The following is an 18,624-nucleotide window of genomic DNA, read 5'->3' as shown; positions in this document are numbered from 1 at the left end:
CAATGGAGATTTATTTACTTTCCATAGCTTCTTGTTGATATAATGTAACTTGAAGGTTTTCTATACACTAGTATTATAAAATATTTACTCATATTCCCTTCAGACATTTTGGTTACATCAAATATTTGACCTTGATGAAAATGGGATGTATTTTGGCAGAAAGAACGAAGTCCACGTCCCACAGCTTTTCTTCCACAGCCCAGCGATCGACCCCAACGCCACTTAGTGAAAAACGCGTCTCCTGTGCACTGATTTGGAAGGCCGGCTCCTTTCCAGTTAGCCCATAGACGGAGTTGCCTCCCGGCCGTAACCTCCTTTTCCAGGTTACTTTTCTATTTCAGAATCTCACTGTTTGATGACTAGCATTTAATGAACCATGTGGGGTTTGTTTTTTGTTTTGTTTTTTTTTTAGAATTTTTCTGGGTCTTCTTGAATATATTTTGATCCATATGAGCTTTATATTTAGGTTGCCAAGTTTAAAAATTTAAGGAAAAAAAAAAGAATCCTTCTGAAATTTTGATTAGAGTTCCATTGCGTTCGTAGAGTAATTTAGACAAAATTAAAATCTTTAACATAACGGAAGTCACCTACTGAGAACCAATTTTTTTTTCTTTGTTACTCAGTTTTGGTCATTAGGTTCTTTGGGGAAAGGTCATAGATTTATTTACTTAAGTGACTGAACATTTATATTTTCCTGAATATTCCATATTTTTATTACTGCTATGAATAAAATCTTTATTCCATTATACCTAAGTTATGATTTTATAAAGTCACACTAATTTTGTCACCAGACACTAAATTTTGTATTTTCCATTTTTTTCAATCAGTAATCTTATATTTTTAATATCATAAACCAATAATGATAATTTTGGCTTCATTTTCTAATGTCTATACCTCTTGTCTACCTACCCCAGTTTAACTGCAAAAGCATGTGCTTCTAGAATAAAAGTAAAACGCATCAGTCCTTTTCCCGATCTTATTGGAAGGTGTCCACATTGTCAGCTCTCCGTCTGGTAGAAGTTGCCCCTTCCATTTGGATTCATCAGATTACGAAATTTCTCAAGTTTGTATTTTCTCAGTTACTGAATTTTGGTGAATCCCTTTTCTTCCTGAAATAACAGTTTTACAACAGACTTGGAAAGGTTTTAAGGAAAGGCATTAATGGGGGCACCTGGGTGGCTCAGCTGGGTGAGGGTCCAACTCTTGATTTTGGCTGAGGGTCGTGAGAGTGAACCCGGAGTCGGGCTCTGCACGGAGCGTGAGATCTGCTCGAGTCTCTCCTTCTCTCTCTGCCCCTCCTCCCTGTGCCTTTGTCTCTCTGTCTCTGTCTCTGTCTCTCTAAAATTACAGATCTTAAGGAGAAAAAAGAAACAACACTAATGAATCTGGTTTTGAGAGTGTGTGAGGTTCTGAGCAGAGCACAGGTGGAGTCCTGTTCCCTATCCCCACCCCACGCACCCCAGGATACAGAGCTGCAGAGTCCTCGGGGACTAGTCCGTTGATCTGGACCTCAGACCTTTCTACACACGCAGGTCCACGAGCTTTACAGGTCAAAGATGGAAACTCTCGGGAGCCGAGAGGCAGCACAGACACCACTGAATGTGCTCTGAAGGCTCTGAGTGTGTGTGTAACGGCCTTAGTGTCAGCCCCCAAGTCACTGGAACACATTGAACTGGGACATGTGCCCATGATTCGGGCAAGTGAGCTCTTGGGGCATTAAAAGGGTGAAGAGAAGGAAAGCACCTGTCATTCGACACCTGCGATGAGTGATTGATGGCTCCGGGCAGCGTTCCTGCCCTGACCCCGTCAGTCCCTGCGTTGGAGTGTGCGACTGCCTTAATTCGGTAGTTTGCTTTTATAATCCGTGCACATTTCCAGAGAGTGGTTTGTGGGTTGGTGAGGGATCTCTCAGTACATATGTCTTCTATCAGTTCTTCCATCTGTGGTGGCTTCCTATTTGTGGTATTTAAATAGCTCCCTACTGTTTGCTGACTTTGGATTAATGGTCTTCCCTAGTTCACCTCTACGGTTTTTTAGGAAACCCACAACCTTTTTCAAATCCCAGTATAGTTACCCGTGCGACTTAAAATGATCTGCTTTAGCCACTCCCTCCTCCTCCTCCCCCTGCCCCTCCCCCTCCCCTCCACCTCCTCCTGCTCCTTTTTTATCAATGTCCCAAAGCAAACTAGAACTGTAAGACTGTTGTTGGACAAGGTAAGGCCATTGGTATATTTCTACTTCTTTTGTTTCCTACTCATCAGACTTTGGCTCAGGCCCCAATCTTTGTTAAATTGTCTAGCTTTGACTTCGTTTTAATTTTATTATGATTTTCATACCATGGAGTCTATTCCTTCAATAGAGAGGATGTGTTCATTCTGTGTTACAGTCTTACTGGTCTACTTAAGTGGGAACAGTGGCCTTGCCAGTCCCTGCACCCCTAACTTTCTCATTCCTCAGGTGAGTAGTTTAAATGTTTCCCTGGCCAGCAGGAGTGTATCTCCAGGAGACTTTTCAAGAAGGATCCTTAAACCACAGATCGCCTTACCCCTTGTTCACCTTGGAACATCTTCCTGGTGCTTCTCCTCTTGCTCCCTGTAATGTCATCCTGTCGTCTCAGCTTTTCCTTGAGGTCTTCCTTCATACAATTCTTTCTCTCTTAGGGTTCCTGACAGAGTTAGGCTATTTCGCAGAATTCTCTTCGATACAGTGAGTCTTCTTTCACAATATTTTTATCTTCTTAATCTTTTCTTTGAGTGCTATCTCTTTCCCATGGACCTCTTGTCGGATGGGTTCCTCTATGATCTCGACTAGGCTCCACTAAGATTCCCTTCTCCCCAGCTCCGCTGGAAGCAGGGCATTTCCAGAGGAGTCTTTTATCACCCAGAGTGAAGCTGGTCCCCATCGTCCTGGCCTTGCTCCTCTAGTCCATTTTCCCCCCAAGTGCCTTCTGGAACAAGTGTAGATAGCTTATGACGTGATTCGTCTTTCTGTTTGGGTTCTTTTGACAGGTCACAGCTTCTCAACCATGTATTTGGTTTTGGTAAAGGAGTCTCCGTGCAGCATCATTTGCACCTCCTTTCCCAAAATGCCCGCCGTGATTTTTAAATTAAAAAAAAAAAAAAAAGAGTGTCAGAAATAAGTGCTTTCTTTATCAAGCTACTGAAGAGTAGTCCACGCCCATCAAAAAATTATGTGGCCCATCTGTGGTGACCAAAGACATTCACTCGGAATCTGCTCAGTTGATCCACCACAGCATGAATTGTCCCCCAGACAGTGGGGACAACTGCAGAGGCTGGTGCCCGTGGAGTGTTCCTCCAGAACTGGCAATTCCTGGGGCGCCTGGGTGGCTCACTGGGTTAAAGCCTCAGCCTTCAGCTCAGGTCATGATCCCAGGGTCCTGGGATGGAGCCCCACATCGGGCTCTCTATTTGGCAGGGAGTCTGATTCCCCCTCTCTCACTGCCTACTTGGGATCTCTGTCAAATAAATAAATAAACAAATCTTTAAAAAAAAAAAAAGTGTTGGCAATGCCCCACACAGTCCTAGGGCCACTGTGACCCATTGTGACCCACATCTGTGACATGCCTCCAGGTAGCCTCAGAGTGGTGGGCCTCACCGGGGCCAGAGCACAGATGCTAGGACCAGGCTACCTGCCTGAAATCCTGGCTGTATCCCATGCTCCTGCAGATCCATGAGTGTGTTCCTCAGTGTCCAGCCCTCCAGCTTCCCATCTCTGAAATGGGCATAATCACTGTACCTCCCGTGCAGATTTCCTGTGAGATTTAATGCAGTAATACAGATGACGCATCTATCTCAGTGACGCTTAGCTGTCCTTAGCACTGGAACTACACAGACTAGAGAGATTTGGGCATCAGATTCATTGTCTGACTATAGGTTTTTTGGGCTTGGGACACATAATGGTTTCTCTAGGACAGTAAGATTTTGAAGATCATCCAATGTCATTTCATGCTATGTGAGGAGCCACACATGAAGCCTTTTTTCCATATTTTCAGACGCCTTCACTGGTTCTTCCATTGGAGACCCTTTTATTTAGTTCACAGAGTTGAATTTCCCACAGATTTCTCTCCCGTGTGCCTGAATGCTAATGCAGTTCTCTCACAGCTGCTTGTATGTGTATAGACTTTACATCACATGGGCAGTTAAGGAAAGACATCACAGGGCTGTCCGAACTACCCAGACAGCGTTTCTCTGCTCCGCGTATGGTATTTAGGATGAATGATCAGAAATGCTATACTGGTTGGCCGCTGTTCCAATCTGAGTCAACTAAAACAGCCGAGCTAGAAAATGTGCTCTTTAAATAGGGGCTTCCCTCTATCCTGACTCACTGTAAAAGTCCTGAACTTTTGTGAGTGCATTCAGACACACAGTACAGCATTTTCTCATGTCCCTGTACATGATGTAAGTACCGTCAGATCGCTAGGATCTTCTGTGATGAAGGCTAATAAGTTATATCAATTATAATACAGTAAATGTCATTAATGAGATTGCGGGGTGCACATCCCTGCTCACCTTCCAGTGTTTCTAAGAGCAGTAGATCAATATGACATTTACAACACGAATCATCTGATAAGCTTTGTGAGTAGTATCTGCAGCTTTACACCAGGATGTTGACTCCAAAGACATAACGGTATTTGACCAAATAATTATTTAATTAACTAACTATCCTAACAGGTACCGATATTATTTAATTATTATTATTTTTTTAATGTGTAACAAGCTTGCAGTATTTGTTAACATATAAGACCTTCCTGATGGGGATAAAACGCCATCAGTGGGTTCCTAAGACTTGGTAAGAAAAGGAGACCGATCTGCACGGGTTTTGAGGAAGAGTGAATGCAACTGGAGAAGGGGCTTCCCAGGGGTGGGAGACACGAGTCTACGTGAGTATTATTCTCCATACTCTGTGCTTTCATTTCCTGGATCCTATTAATCTTAAGGTGCCACATTGAGAAATCTTCCCTGCAGAAAATGAGATTGATCTGACCTCGTTCATCCATCCAGTGTTGACCCTGCGGCATCTCCTGGCCAGGAAACTCGTCCACAGCCTGTGTTGCTTTCGCCCCGGACCTCCGTGTGGGAGCCGTTTGACACTTAGCAGATAAAATGTAGGGACTCCTAGCAATCATCGCAAAAATCCCATCTTGCCGTCATTTTGTGGAAGCTGCAGAATTTGTCGGCCATCATTTCTCTCCACTCTTGAACGCTTGCCTCGACCCCTCTCTGCAGGTTTAGACCTCCTATTTCCCACCATACAGCTGTCATCACGGCTTTCATAAATTAAACTACAAGAAGCCAGGAAATGAGATGACCGGTTTTATTTCAATTTCATGGGCTAAGCCCTCAGAGACCCATGAGGACAGCTCATGGACCTGACGTCGCCGTGTGACCTCAGTGTTCTTATTATCTCCGCTAACTGACAGCAAAGACTGTGCCAGAGGCTCTGTGCAGGATACAGATCGCATCCCAGGCATTGGTTTGCTCGCCGGCTCCACCTCTGTCAAACATGGGTTCCATCTGCGTCTTCGCTTTCTCTCTTAAAGCCCCCGGGTGACGGTCTCCGGCAACTCCGTACAGAAACCCTCTGTCGCCAGCCCTCGCTGATCGAGGCCCCCAGCCCAGACCTTGTGGGCTGGGTGGCTGCCGTCCAGGCCCAGACTCTGGACGAGGCCACCTGGAAAGCATTCTTAGAAAATTGACTCATGCGTCTGGAGAAGATCATTCCGGAGTATTTATCTAGGAGTCAGCATCTAAGAAACCCTGAAGCAGAAATACCTGAAAACCCTGAAACCGTCGGAGGAATGAGGCCATCAGTTTAAATCCTTCTCAGGAAAGGAAGAAGCCACAGCGGAGAGAGTTCACCTTCTGTAACAGAAGGGAGAACCAATGCCCCTTCCCCAGAAACAGGAATCCAAAAAAAGGGAGTCAGAATGCAGCAGCTGGTGACTCTTCCGTGATTTACGTCCCACTTTGCACCTCAACGTATGAATTAAACCTTCTCCTCTGGGAAGGTCATTCATGTTTAAAAGAAAGAACAAGGAACCCAGGCCAGTTGATGAATAGTTAAGTTTATGTGCGATACACAGGTTTCCCAGAGACTACCGAAAAGGTTCTCTTGAGAGGCAGGGAGAGATCTTTCAGGTGTTATAGGAAACCTGACATTGCGACACGGAAGGAAAAACTGTTGGGAAAGAGCTCAGCCTTAAGTATGTGGACACCGATTCAATACCGAATCATTAAGGACTTTTCCAAATACTGCCCTGTGTGCACACTTAGCTATGAGAAGAAAGAATAGGAATTTTCTTTGGATTCATTGTCTGACTATAGGTTTTTTGGGCTTGGGACAAAGCTAGGGGAGCAAGCTCGCATCTGTGATGACGAAATAGACACATGTCCCACCATTTGCAACTGAAATAGGTCATGGCCAGCAAATGCGTAACTGCCTGCATGGTTCCTGGGACCTCTTAGGGCCGGGTCACTTTGGAGAATGGCCTCCCATCAGAATCTCCAGTTCTGTTCTGGGAGCAGCACGCAGCAGCGTGGGTAAGAATGCAGGCTCACAGGCTGTTACCCCTGGCCCTGCTGCACGCCAGCTGCACGCCAGCTGCATGACCTTGACCATCCAGAGCCGTAGGGGCTGCCACAAAGCCTCTCTCTGTCCCTGGGCCTCGATTTCCTCATCTGTAAGATGAGAATTTCGCCGGCAACATTAATGCCAGTGTGTGTGTGAATGGATGGACCAGCGTCAACACCGAGGATAGCGCGGGGCCCAGAGCTGGCAGGACGGTGAGAGCCGGGCAGGGGAGCTGGACTCGCCGCTTCTGGTCCTGGCCCACAGGAATCCGTAGCTCTCAGCAGCTCAGGGCTGCAGCCTGGCTTTGACTCGTCAGACTCCCAGCTTGCAGGTTCCTCCTGTTTGCTGGGTGCAGCCGCCCGCTTCGGTCTGAGCAGGCCTCATGGTCTCGTACAGATTCCCCAGTATTTGGCTAGAGCTTCGAGAGTGAACGTGCAGGGTGTGTTGCTTTGGGAAGTGCTGTGTTATGGCCAACATCTGTCTCCCACAAGGGGGCCGTGTGTGCCCGTCATCTGCTCTGGCCACACTCAGGGCATCCGCCTTCTAAGAGCATCCTGGCTACCATAAAAATGCCCGCTGCTTCCTGGGTCTACACACAGGTTCAATCATGGTATTTGTAATTGAATTTAAGCCTGGGCTCTGCAAACTCTGGCCCGCCGGCCCAGGGCCGCCGGCTGTCTGATGACCGTCAGTGAGGTCGGGGGGGAGCCACGGGTACACCCACGTGCTTCCCAGTTGTCCAGCTGCTGTATCCCTGCTGTGGCTTGCTTGAATTGTGACAATGGAGACCCTGTGGCCCACAAGCCGAGAACATTCGCCATCTGGCCCTCTGGCCTGTTGTCGGCCAGCTGCGGGGCTAGATAACGTCTTCCTAGCCAAATCAGCTTCCTGATAGACAATGCCGCCCCGAACCTGGCCACGGCCCAGAGAGCCCCTCCCGTAGGTATGCAGGCATCTCGTAAGGGGATTTGGATGGCGGATGTATTCGTACATCTGTCTTCTCAGCAATCTGGATGACATGTTTTATTCTCCTCCCTCAATTAGGAAAGGGGCACACCTTCAGGATAAGAGAGTTTCTCTAAAGAAAGAAGTAAATGAGATTTAGGTCAATAAACAGGCAAGCTTATATCAATACATCTGGCTTTTACCTAAATTGTATAACGTCCTCGCCAGCGGCCGACACGTCTAAGCGTGGTGGGTGGCCTCACGCGCGCATTCTCTGAAAAAGGTGGGACACAAACCACCCCCGTTTGGGGTTTTCCAAGAGCAGCTTGTGGGGCCCCACGGTCCTCCTTCTCCCATGACTCAGCGGGTGTTGGTGGTGACTCTCGGGACTTCTGCGGGGATCCACCTCCCTCTCCTTCTGGAAGATAGGGTTTGGGGAAGGGACTCGCAATAGCTTCTCGCCCCTCATCAGCCTCCACGCTGTGGCTCCTGATGGCCACACTCTTCCCTCGGAGGTCTTAACTTCTGTTCTGTTCTCAGCTGAGACGAGGACCTGTCCAGGGCCATCTCTAGTTTAGTTTATGTAACTGAGGTCACGTCCACTTGCCTTTCTTCAGATGGTGAATAGATTATCCAGTCCCCAGTCACCGCTCCTTGGGGACATTTTTTCCATATTCCTTCATCCCTCACCCACCCCTGATTTTAGAAAGTAATTCTGAACTATCTCAAGAATTCTCATAATCGTGAATATCCCAAAATGGCGAACTTTCAGTATCACGATCCCTCTATCACGCCACTTCCACTCACGTCCGAGAATCACGTACAGGTAACATAACGAGATAAACGTGCGTGTCTTTAACTGACCGGGCGAGGCCCACCCACACCGTGGAGGACAATCTGCTGCTGATTAAAAGTCTACTGACTTCAGTGTTAACATCGTCTAAAACAGATCCTCACAGAGTCATCTAGAATAGCGTGTGACCAAATATCTGGGCTGCATGGCCCAGCCTAGTGGCACATAAAATGAACCAGCACAAACCCGGATTCAGCCACATGGACCAGAGGCAGCAGCTTTGCTGGGCAATCAGAAGCGGATCCGGTGAGACAGGGGAGGAGCTGGAGGGAGGAAGCCAGAAGGGTTCCCCTGCCTGAAACGGGCACACAGGACAGCAGGGGCTGAGGTAGCACGGCTGGCTCTAGGTTCCTATCTCTTGTCACCAGGAGATGCTCTGTGAGCAGGGGTTTGTGTGGGCGAGGGGCTCCCTAGGCAGGATTCAGGGGCTCTCACCAGACAGAAGAGGAGCTTTTATCTGTCCCACTGCTGAAAAGAGTAGAGCCAGGGAAAAATCACTTAAAAATACACACACACACACACACACACTGAACCTTTATTTGCACTTAAGCTATGAAAACATGCATCCACCTTCAGATTCTTTTAGCTATGGCCAAAGGATCCCTAGGAGGAGGACTGCCTAGGGAAGGTCCAAGTTGATTATTTGCAATCACGTGCCTGTTACTGACACTGTCCAATTTGGGTTTGTTTTGAAGAGAAGAGTGAAACGTGCCCCCCTCATCCGAGTGCAGAATCATTTTATATTTTTTTATTCTCTCCATATTTCGCTTTGTCCTCAGGCTCGGCTAAGCTCTGTTTAAATGACTGGTCTCTACTGAGTCATTCCAGACGTTCTACTCAGTTTTCTTAGAAATAAGCTTCTCAGCTTCCGCATTCACGTTTCATCGAGCAACACCAAATTTAATGGTATTTCTTAATTCCAATAACAAGTTCCTCTGACAGCAGCAGACTGCGTGTGCCGGCGCGGCTGGTCCCACATGCACTCCTGTGGCACCGGACGGTAGCAGAAGGACGCTGACAACTCAGGGCAGACACTCGGCTGGCATGCGACACGGTGTGGGCAGGGGCCGGGTTCTTCTGCCAAGAGAACGGAAAGGCCTGATGAGTCTGACGGGTCCATTCAGAGCAGGTACAAGAGGGAAATTTCCTGAGGTTGGCAGCGGCTGGGAGGCGGCGAGGAGCCTGTGCAGACAGCATGGCTGGTGTCCAGAGAGGAGTAGACCCGATAAACAGAGCCTCCGGGACAGAGACTCACCCTGGAGTATCCAGCCGCTTTGTCCTCCGGGCGGCAGATCCGAGGCATGTGATGTAGGAGGTGACATTGGCCCTGCCCAGCAGAGAACCAGCTGGGGTACCCAGTTAGGAATAGATCCATGATCACAGCCTGCCTTGTCCAAGCAAAATGTGAGTTTGTAAGACCGTGCCTCACGGAGCTGTGTGCTAGGACAGGGACGGGTCCGCACCCCTCCGGGTGGGTGTCTGGGAGCCTGGCAGGGAGCGGGACTGGGCTCTGTTCCTTTACTTCTCAGAGCTCTTCGTCTCAAGGTCGGAAGCCGTTCATCCCAGCTCCTCAAATATTGGCTTTGGGATGGTCTTCCTTGGGGAAGGAGCCTAAGCTGGCATGACACTGTACCCGCAGCAGCCCAGCCGTGGGTCTGGGGCTGGAGCCTGCTGTACGGGCCCATCTGACAAAGCAGGAGCCCTCCACTGAGCCAGGGCACTGGTCCCCAGGGGAACCTGGGCAGCTCTTCTATCTCGTCAGTGTTAGGGAATGAAAGTACCTGCAAAGAATCCATTCACCAGGCTCTTCAGCCCCGGGTTCTGTGGGCGCATCCTAAATCTCTTCATAGTGCAGTAGCGACATGAGTCCCCAGGAATGCAGGGACGGGGGCAGTGTTGAACTCTGGAGCCAGTGCCCTGAACTGTCCTGAAGAAGAGCCGGGGGTTGCATTTCTTAGAGTCGTGTTTCTCACCCCGCTGGTCACCCAGGCCACCAGGTTAGGAAAGGAAGGGCTTGGTAAAAATCCACATTCCTGGCTCCCACCCCTGAATTGTGGTTTCTGTGGAACAGAGGAGAGACCGGGAACACAGAGGTGTTGGAGAACCTCACCAGCCGGCTGAGGTTTGGGACCCTCTGTCTTAGCACAGGCTGGGCCACTGTCCAAGGTCCTGTCAGCCCCTTCGCTCACACTCCAGGCAGGAGGATTCGGGATGTTGGACCCAGTCAAGTGGAGGGCGGACCCCCTGTTCTGTGAGTGTGCAGTCTGCTGTAGACTGCTGGTTTGTCTGCTGTCCGGAGTCACCAGCCACCCCAACGCACCTCTGTCCGTAGTCACCAGCCGCCCCAACGCGCCTCTGTCCGTAGTCACCAGCCGCCCCAACGCACCTCTGTCCGTAGTCACCAGCCGCCCCAACGCGCCTCTGTCCGTAGTCACCAGCCGCCCCAACGCGCCTCTGTCCATAGTCACCAGCCGCCCCAACGCGCCTCTCCGTGCCGAAGTGCTTGTCATCGAGGCAGCTGGCATGGAGGAGGGCAGGAGGGAGGCGCCCCAGGGAGAAATCTGAGATGGAAAAGATGCTCTTACTCTGAGCAGAGAGTATCCCAGGGGCCCCCACGCCTCCCTGTGGCCTTTGCAGATGCATCAGCGGCTGCCCTTGCTCCTTGGGGCTCAGGTTCCCCAGACCTGTGGCTGCTGGGTCCTCCCCAGCTCCAGTGCTCAGCCTCTTCTTCCCCGTCTGCCGTGGAAACCAGAAGGAGGATTGGCAGTGAGCGCTGCCACTGGAAGGCTGCGTCCAGGACCTGCTGCACAGAGACCGTGACGGTAGCAGAGCAGTGACGCGTGTCGGGCCTGCTGCCGTCATCTCTGATGGACTCAGTCCTCCAGCCTGGATGTAGTGGGGACGAGCGTATCGCTCTGGACGCTGGAGTGTGAGCAGAACACAAGTGGCGACTCTGGCTACAGCGACACCAGGATCATCAGATCCTGCAGAGCTGGAGGCCTGGTTCTGATCCTGTCAGAGAGTAGCAGGCACCTTTGCATTCTGTTGAAATGCCTTGGCACAGACTGTCACAAATCCCCAGAGCAGCAGACGGGGCAGGTGCACTCGGGGCCCATGGCGTCCTGCAGGCTGGGCTCGGGATGGCAGTTCTTCCTGATCTCCACTTTTGTGCCTTTGGCGTCCAGCCTACCTGTGCTCTTTAACTTGAGGCTGATGTTTTTCCTATGAAAAAAGGCAGATTTTTCAAGCCAACATCTGTGTATCGTCAGATGCACATTGTTGTCTTTGAAACGTGTCATTTTAGGAGAAAAGTGGGGTGGGCCTTGAACTCCCTGCACATGAAGACATGCCCATCTCTACCCCCAAGTCACACAGTCCCCATCCTGTCAGACCACAGCAGAAGCCACCTCACCGCTGAGCCCTGAAGCCTGAGCTTGGGGGTGCACACGCTTATGGTGGCAGAGGTCATGGCGGAGCTGTGGGAAGGTCAGAGTGGCTGGCTGGACTCAGCGTGGCCTGCTGGAACATGGCAGGTGCACTGCCAGGAGCCGAGCCGGCCAGAGCAGGTTGGCCGCCCCGTGGTCACAGCTGAATTGCTTATGCTCCTCTTCACTGTGTCCCGTGCTCACGGCCCATCTACCTGCAGCTAAATCCAGCCGTGGGCGCCTCACATTTGCCTCGGCCGTCCGGCAGGTGCTGCCAGCCACTGCTCCGCGTGTTCCCCTTTCTGACAGACTACTACCTAGAAGGTCAAGAGTTCTCCCTGAAAATGGAATGGCAGAGTGCTGGGTCTTGAAATATCAGAGAGTAAACAGAAAAAAGAAACAAGAACTAAGTTCTAAAATGAAGCCAGCAGTCACACGCTGTCTGCGAGACTTCTGGTCTCCCAGCGCACAAGAGCCCCTGGGCGGCCCTGGCTGGGACTCAGCCTTAATTCAGCAGCAGCCCTGGTCCCTGCCACAGTGGCCGTGGCGTCAGAGCGGCAGTGGTGACCCAGGGCTGCCCGGGTGCTGCTTCAAATACCTTTGCTGGGGATTTGCCTTTTCAGAGGAAACCTTCAATAATCAAAACCAAAATGTTACAATTATTTTCCTAATGGAGAAGCGAAAGTCATGTCATTGAGCAACAGCTGATGACTGGTGACAACAGGAGGCCCTGACGGCTGAACATGGGATTTGCAGGAAACCCTGCCTGGGCTGCGAGATACAGCCATTAAGTACCCCCACTCCCTTCTGCAGTGCTGGGAGATGGGGACAGGGAGTGTCGGGACAGGGAGCCCTCGACGGGAACGTACAAGTCCTCCAGGTCCTGCCCAGGAAGCCCGGCCGACGCGGGTGGTACAGCAGCCACCTGCTTCCTTCGAGCTGGCGGACTGCGGGGACACAGAGCCCAGCGTGGCGAGTGCCACCGCCGGAACATGAGCAGGCACGTCTGGCTTCTGCTCCGGGAACCGCCAGACACCAGCCCAAGGCCGCCGGGAGTTTGACTCTTTCCTGAGCTGAAATCAAGACGCTTCCCAGAGTTCTGCCTGTGAAACGAAACAGAGTTGGCGCTTCCAGACGCCGCGTGGATGATCTTTGCTGGGGAGGATTTCCTAATGACGCGCAGCTAAGAGAAAGGCAGAGAATGGATGGACCCAGTCGGAACAGCTCACGATGGTGGAGACAAGACTCACGAGCTCGTGTGAAACGCCCGAGAGCAGCCAAGATGTCTTGCAACGCCAGTGTGGACACACGAATTAGAATGTATAATTCTGCGGGGTTGGGAGACCAAACGTGGGAAACGGGGGGACAGTGGAAGAGCCGCCCGAGGCCTCCGAGGAGGAACCATCGCGGCCACGAGACCGGGACGGACCGCGCCGACGAGGGTGCGTCTCGCCCGTGGCTGATGGTGAACGAGAGATCACTGACCCCCTCGACTCTGAAGAGCGAGACCGTTTCCACAGCTGATCTGGATCAGTCCCTACAGAGCCGGCAGTTCCTTTTTAGATGGCTAACACGTGGCGTTACCGTTTTACAGTTTTCTTAGAGGCACAGTCATTTGTGTCTGGGAGGAACATCGGTGTGTAGCAGGCCGAGCTCCCCGGACCAGCGTCAGGAGAAATGTGGAGCCTAAGCCAGCTCCCTGCGCCAGGCGGGGACACAACGCGGGGACATAGCACGGGGACACAGCACGGGGACGGCCCCTCCGTCGCCGCCAGCCCCGCCCTGCCCTCATGACCGTGCTGGTCACAGATTTCACGAGAGGCCAGGTATTGGCTCTGCAGCGGCTTGAGTCCCGGCCCCTTTGAGAGCGTGAGGGAAAGTGTGGGTGCTCTGCTCAGACCTGTGGCAGGCACGGCGTACCCAGACTCGGGCAGCGTCCTCATGCCCGGGGGCCTCCCGCGGCGTGGAGCTCTCCTTCCCGTCTGTCTGCATTCCCAAAACTCAGTCCCCGGGCACTCCCGGCTCTGCCTTAGTCACAGGGACTCCGACCCATACCTCAGTCCACACCAACTCAGAAATACCTTTACGAAGGCTTCGCTGTGTAAGAAAAATGCGTGTTTTAGATACTGATTTTTTTTAACCTCCTCTTTATTACTTGAATATGGAAATGCAATTAACTCATAAAATAATTAATAGACTTAATTTTTTAGAAGAGTTTCTGGTTTCTAGAAAAACTGAGCAGACAGTCCCATGTCACCTAGTCCCAAGGCCCTCCCCGCCGCACACACTGAACTGACTCATTATTAGCATCTTACATGAGCATGGTGGAATTTGTTAGAATTAATAAACCAGCATTGATACATTATGAACTAACGTTCACAGGTTATTCTGGTTTTCTTAGTTTTTACATAATGTTCTTTCTCCGTTTCAGGAACCTAAGACACTCACACCTGCTTGTGTCTTCTTGGGCTCGTCTTGGCTCTAATAGTTTCTCAGATGTATTTAGTTTTGTTGGGTTTTTCTATTTTAAGCAGGCCCCACACCCAAATTGTAAAACCCCGAATTCAGGAGTTGCATATACTGTCCGTCCTCACTTCTGTTTAAAACAGCGCACACACGTGCTCAGAGAGAGACTCCCAGCAGAAGCGAGGAAAGGCGCGATCCAGCAGTCCTCTGGGCCTTCTCCACCTTCCGCTCGGGGCCCTCTCTGCACAAGTCGGCTCCCCTGCTTCGGTCCTCATGGACCTCTCATTCGCATGGGCTGCTTCTCAGCGGCGTCGGGTGAAACCCCCACCAGGCCTTCCTGGCTGCTCCTTGACGAGAGTGTGACTTTCACGGGCAGCAGGCACATGGGAGGGAGGGTCACAGAGCCAAAGGACAAAGCGGCGCACCTTCCCAGACCCCCTGTTTTACCCCCAAGATTTGGGAGAAAATCACTGTTGGATTAACTCACACTCAGGGATGGCTGCTAGGCAGACAGAAGCCCCTTGTGGGTCCAGCCGGGACAGGCCCACAGGTGTTTCCCGGGCGCTGCTGTCCCAGGATGTCCCTCATCACGACCCATGGCACGGGGTGGGAATGTGCACCGGAGAAGCGCGGCAGGCCCTCCGTGCCCCTCACTGCAGGATGGGCTCGTCGCGCCACCTGCGACATGAAGACCGTGCTGCTCCTTGGCGGTCACAGCAGATTTTCCACAACCAGCGCGGTGGAGCCCCGCGGGGCCCAACGTTACCTGCAGAATCTCCAGTTTTTGCTTGAACGGTCTGAATGGGAAGACAAGTAAGAGTGAGAATTGTCACATCCTCTTGGAGACTAGGAGGAGCCCAAGGTCTTCTCACCACAGGACCCCCCGTGCATGGGCCACATTTCAACTCTGCCCCTCCTGCCTCTCAGGACCTCACACCCGAGAGTGTGCACCTTAGGGCCTCCTGCGATGGGTTTGTACACATCCAGCGGGTGCTTTGTAGACCATCTCAGGCTTGTCTGACACCCAACGGTGGTGCCTCTGGCTGAGCTGGGTCCATCCCTCCCCATCAGAGGCTGACATGCGTGTCAACAAAAAATACTCTCACACTCAGAAAAGAAAAAAGAAAAGGTCGCTTTGAGAGAGAATATCCTCTATAGCTTCTAATAAATTCAAAGACGGACAATCAGACGTTATGGGCCTCCAGCTGGAAGTTATCACAGCCGAGGTCATCCTACAAGAAATATATATGTAAATAATAGAACCCAACTGTGACCCAGCCCCTGGAGCCAGCTGCCAAGTTATAGGACATGCGGAGGACAGAGGAACACGCGAAGCAAAAACCACAGAGATGTACCTGGGCAGCTCCTGTGACCATCAGAAAGGGCTGTGGAGACTCAGCACGGTGCGCCGTGTCATTTCTGGAACCAATTAATGGAATAGAAAGACAGACAAAGAAAGAACCTATAGAGCAAAGAGAAAAAAGACCCGCTAAGGGTCATGAAGAGCGGATTCTGTGGATTCCGGGCTCCCAACCAGCAGACAAACTCCAATCAGGACGTTCGCAACCCAGCTGGGGACGAAGCACTGAACATTGTGGTAGTCGTGAACAATACGATACTGAAGAGTATGGTAGGAAGTGATATAATAAGAAATCTATGAATAGAACAATAAGAATACAAGCAATAGGACATTAAGGTTTAATTTTCTTAGATATCACGATGGTATTACGGTTGTTTTAAAAACCAGAGAAGCCTCATCTTCCGGAGATGTACGCTGGAACACATCCATGTCTGGAATTTGCTTCACGTGCTGCAGGGTTGGGGACACACGGGGCCTTCCTTTTGCACACGTGTAAACGTTCCCACCTAGAAACAAGCCAGAGGGCAGAACAGGTCACTGTGTGGAGGGGAGTCATTTCCAAGTGCAGGTGACGGAGCCGGGGAGGGAGGAAGGAGCACAGGGCTGTTCATCACGGAGGTGAGGAGCTGCGGGACCCGGCAGGCTTGGAGAGCGACTGGAAATGGCCCCGTGCCGGGGGCTGTTGGTGAGGTGAGCCTGCTGTGTCTGCGGGAGACGTGGCGCCCCTCACTGAGCTGTCTTTGTCTCCTCCCAGTTGGTCGGTGGGGAACTGGAGCTCCTGCAGCCGGACATGCGGTGGGGGCACGCAGAGCCGGCCCGTCCAGTGCACACGACGGGCCAACTCCGTGTCGGAGCGGGTGGCGGCCAGCCTGTGTCCGCAGCCCGTGCCCTCCAGCCGACAGACCTGCCACTCTCAGAGCTGCCCGCCCGCCTGGAGCACCGGGCCCTGGGCAGAGGTAAGTGGGACAGGGTCGCATGGGGGTACCGCGGGGCCCCCTTGGGCGGGTGGCAGAGCTGGGTTCTCGGACACTTGCAGGGCCTGCGGGGGGATCCCCCCACCCCTGGTTAGGTCTGACGGACTCCTTGCGGGGTTCTGCCCCTTTCTTCCTGGGCAGTGCTCTCGAACCTGCGGGAAGGGGTGGCGGAAGAGGTCCGTGGCCTGTAAAAGCACCAGCCCTTCCGCCAGGGCACTGCTGCTGCCGGACGCCGCCTGCGGCGTGGAGCCCAAGCCCAGGACTCACGAGGACTGTCTGCTCAAGCGCTGCCACAAGCACAAGAAGCTGCAGTGGCTTGTGTCTGCCTGGTCGCAGGTGCGTGCCCCCGGGCCTGGTCGCAGGCGGGCGCTCCCGGTCCTAGTCCCCTAGTGCTCCAGGTCCCGGGTACGCGTATCCAGAGGGAACCTTGTTGAGTTCTCGCCTGGGGGCCGCCTCCCCTCTCCGGGGCTCCCTGCTTCCCTCTCTCCCTCCAGGCCTTCTTCCTCTGAGTCTGGTTCCCGAGCTCAGGCCACTCTTCTGGGCTTCGGCCCCTCACGGCGCTCTGCTGGGCATGCTCGGGGCTTTCCAGCCACATCCTTCAAGCACATCACCCAGCAGCATCCACAAGGCCCGTGCTCACTCAGTGCTGAGGCCAGGATGAGGGGGGGACAGCCGTCATGCTGACAGGGGTCCGAGCCCCTAGGGAGGAAGCCTCCACGCTGTGCCATCTCCGGGTGGCCTCCCGGTGGAAGGGGGTCGCCCTGAGTATCTCACGCCCGAGCGCAGGCCAGAGCTCCTCCCGGCACCCACAGAGGGGAGCCTCCCCAGCCCTCTCCTCCATGGGGCCGGAGATGCTGCAAGCACCTGGAAGCCGTCCACCAGGACATGAGGCTGGAACCTGGACAGATGTCGCCCTGGGGTCCCCTGTGTGCGGAATCTGCAGACACTGAGCCAGAGGGACTCACACACGGGGCTCAGCGTCGCCCACGTCATGAGCTCGAGGCAGCAGTGCCTGAAGCCGGGACCTCTCTCCCGAGACCCTCGGGGCCCGGCCTCACGGTGCCGCAGGGCACATTGCCCTCCTGTGTGCTCTGGGGGCCTCCACGGCCCAGCTCACTGTCCGTGGTTTACCCGGGGGCCACGTGAGCCACAGCCCCAGCTCCGAGCTCTCCCCAGCGGGGAAGGAATGGATTTGTGCCCCAAGCATGCCTGCCGCCTTGGCTCGGTGCTCCGGGGAAGGACCGGGAGCCCTGGGTGTCCTCCACCTGCCCCGGCTCTGGGGATCAGCATCTTGCCACAGCTGGGCGGCGCAGCTCCGGGGGTGCCCCGGGGTCTGGTCTCCTGCTCGTGTATTAGATTTTTGCACTTTCCAGCAGGAGCAGCAGCACAGCATTTTAACTTCTCCGTCACGTTTCAGAACTACACTTTTTCTGGTTTTTTGCTTGCTCTGCCCTCCTAAGGCCCCCAAAGCTGCACCTTAAGATACTGCTTTTTTAAAAGATGGATATGTAATGCCTTTTGAAAATGCAAAGGCCGAGTAAGTCTCATTGAATTTTTGCACTTCCGTTAGCATCCAAGCGGACGTTGACTCGCGGGTGATGTAAAAGACACAGCCACCAGCAAAGACGTATTTTTCACTCACATCTTTTGTTTTCATTTGTAGTGCTCGGGTACGTGTGAAAGAGGAACACAGAAAAGATTCTTAAGGTGTGCTGAAAAGCACGTCTCTGGGAAATACCGAGAACTGGCCTCCAAGAAGTGCCTGCACCTGCCGCGGCCCGGCGTGGAGCTGGAGCGGGCCTGCGCCCTGCTTCCCTGCCCCCGGCACTCCCTGCAGGCCGCTGCCGGCCCCCCTCGAGCCAGCTGGTTTGCCGCACCCTGGTCTCAGGTAGGGTGGCCCTCAGTTCCCGCACAGTGGTGGGCAAAACCTCCTGCCCTGGGAGCTGGTTGCTGGTTTAGGTGGGGAACTTTCTGCAAGGGTGTACCCCCAAACCCACCGAGCCAGGTCCC

The 18,624-nt window shown here is 52.6% G+C and overlaps 1 protein-coding gene across 1 annotated transcript in view; it reads left to right on the top strand.

Annotated features, from left to right (window-relative positions):
* ADAMTS16 (ADAM metallopeptidase with thrombospondin type 1 motif 16) overlaps positions 1–18,624 on the top strand; it is a 148,315-nt gene that overhangs the window by 121,929 nt on the left and 7,762 nt on the right. The window contains exons 19-21 of the mRNA XM_004768380.3: positions 16,395–16,596; positions 16,756–16,950; positions 18,278–18,502. Of these exons, the coding sequence (XP_004768437.3) occupies positions 16,395–16,596; positions 16,756–16,950; positions 18,278–18,502 (622 nt within the window). The remainder of the gene's footprint in view (positions 1–16,394; positions 16,597–16,755; positions 16,951–18,277; positions 18,503–18,624) is intronic.

Source organism: Mustela putorius, unplaced genomic scaffold (genome assembly GCF_011764305.1).
Source record: "Mustela putorius furo isolate JIRA1106 unplaced genomic scaffold, ASM1176430v1.1 tig00000107_pilon_pilon_pilon, whole genome shotgun sequence".
NCBI lineage: Eukaryota > Metazoa > Chordata > Mammalia > Carnivora > Mustelidae > Mustela > Mustela putorius.
The sequence above is the reverse complement of the archived record's forward strand: the minus strand, read 5'-3'. Positions and strand labels throughout refer to the sequence as shown.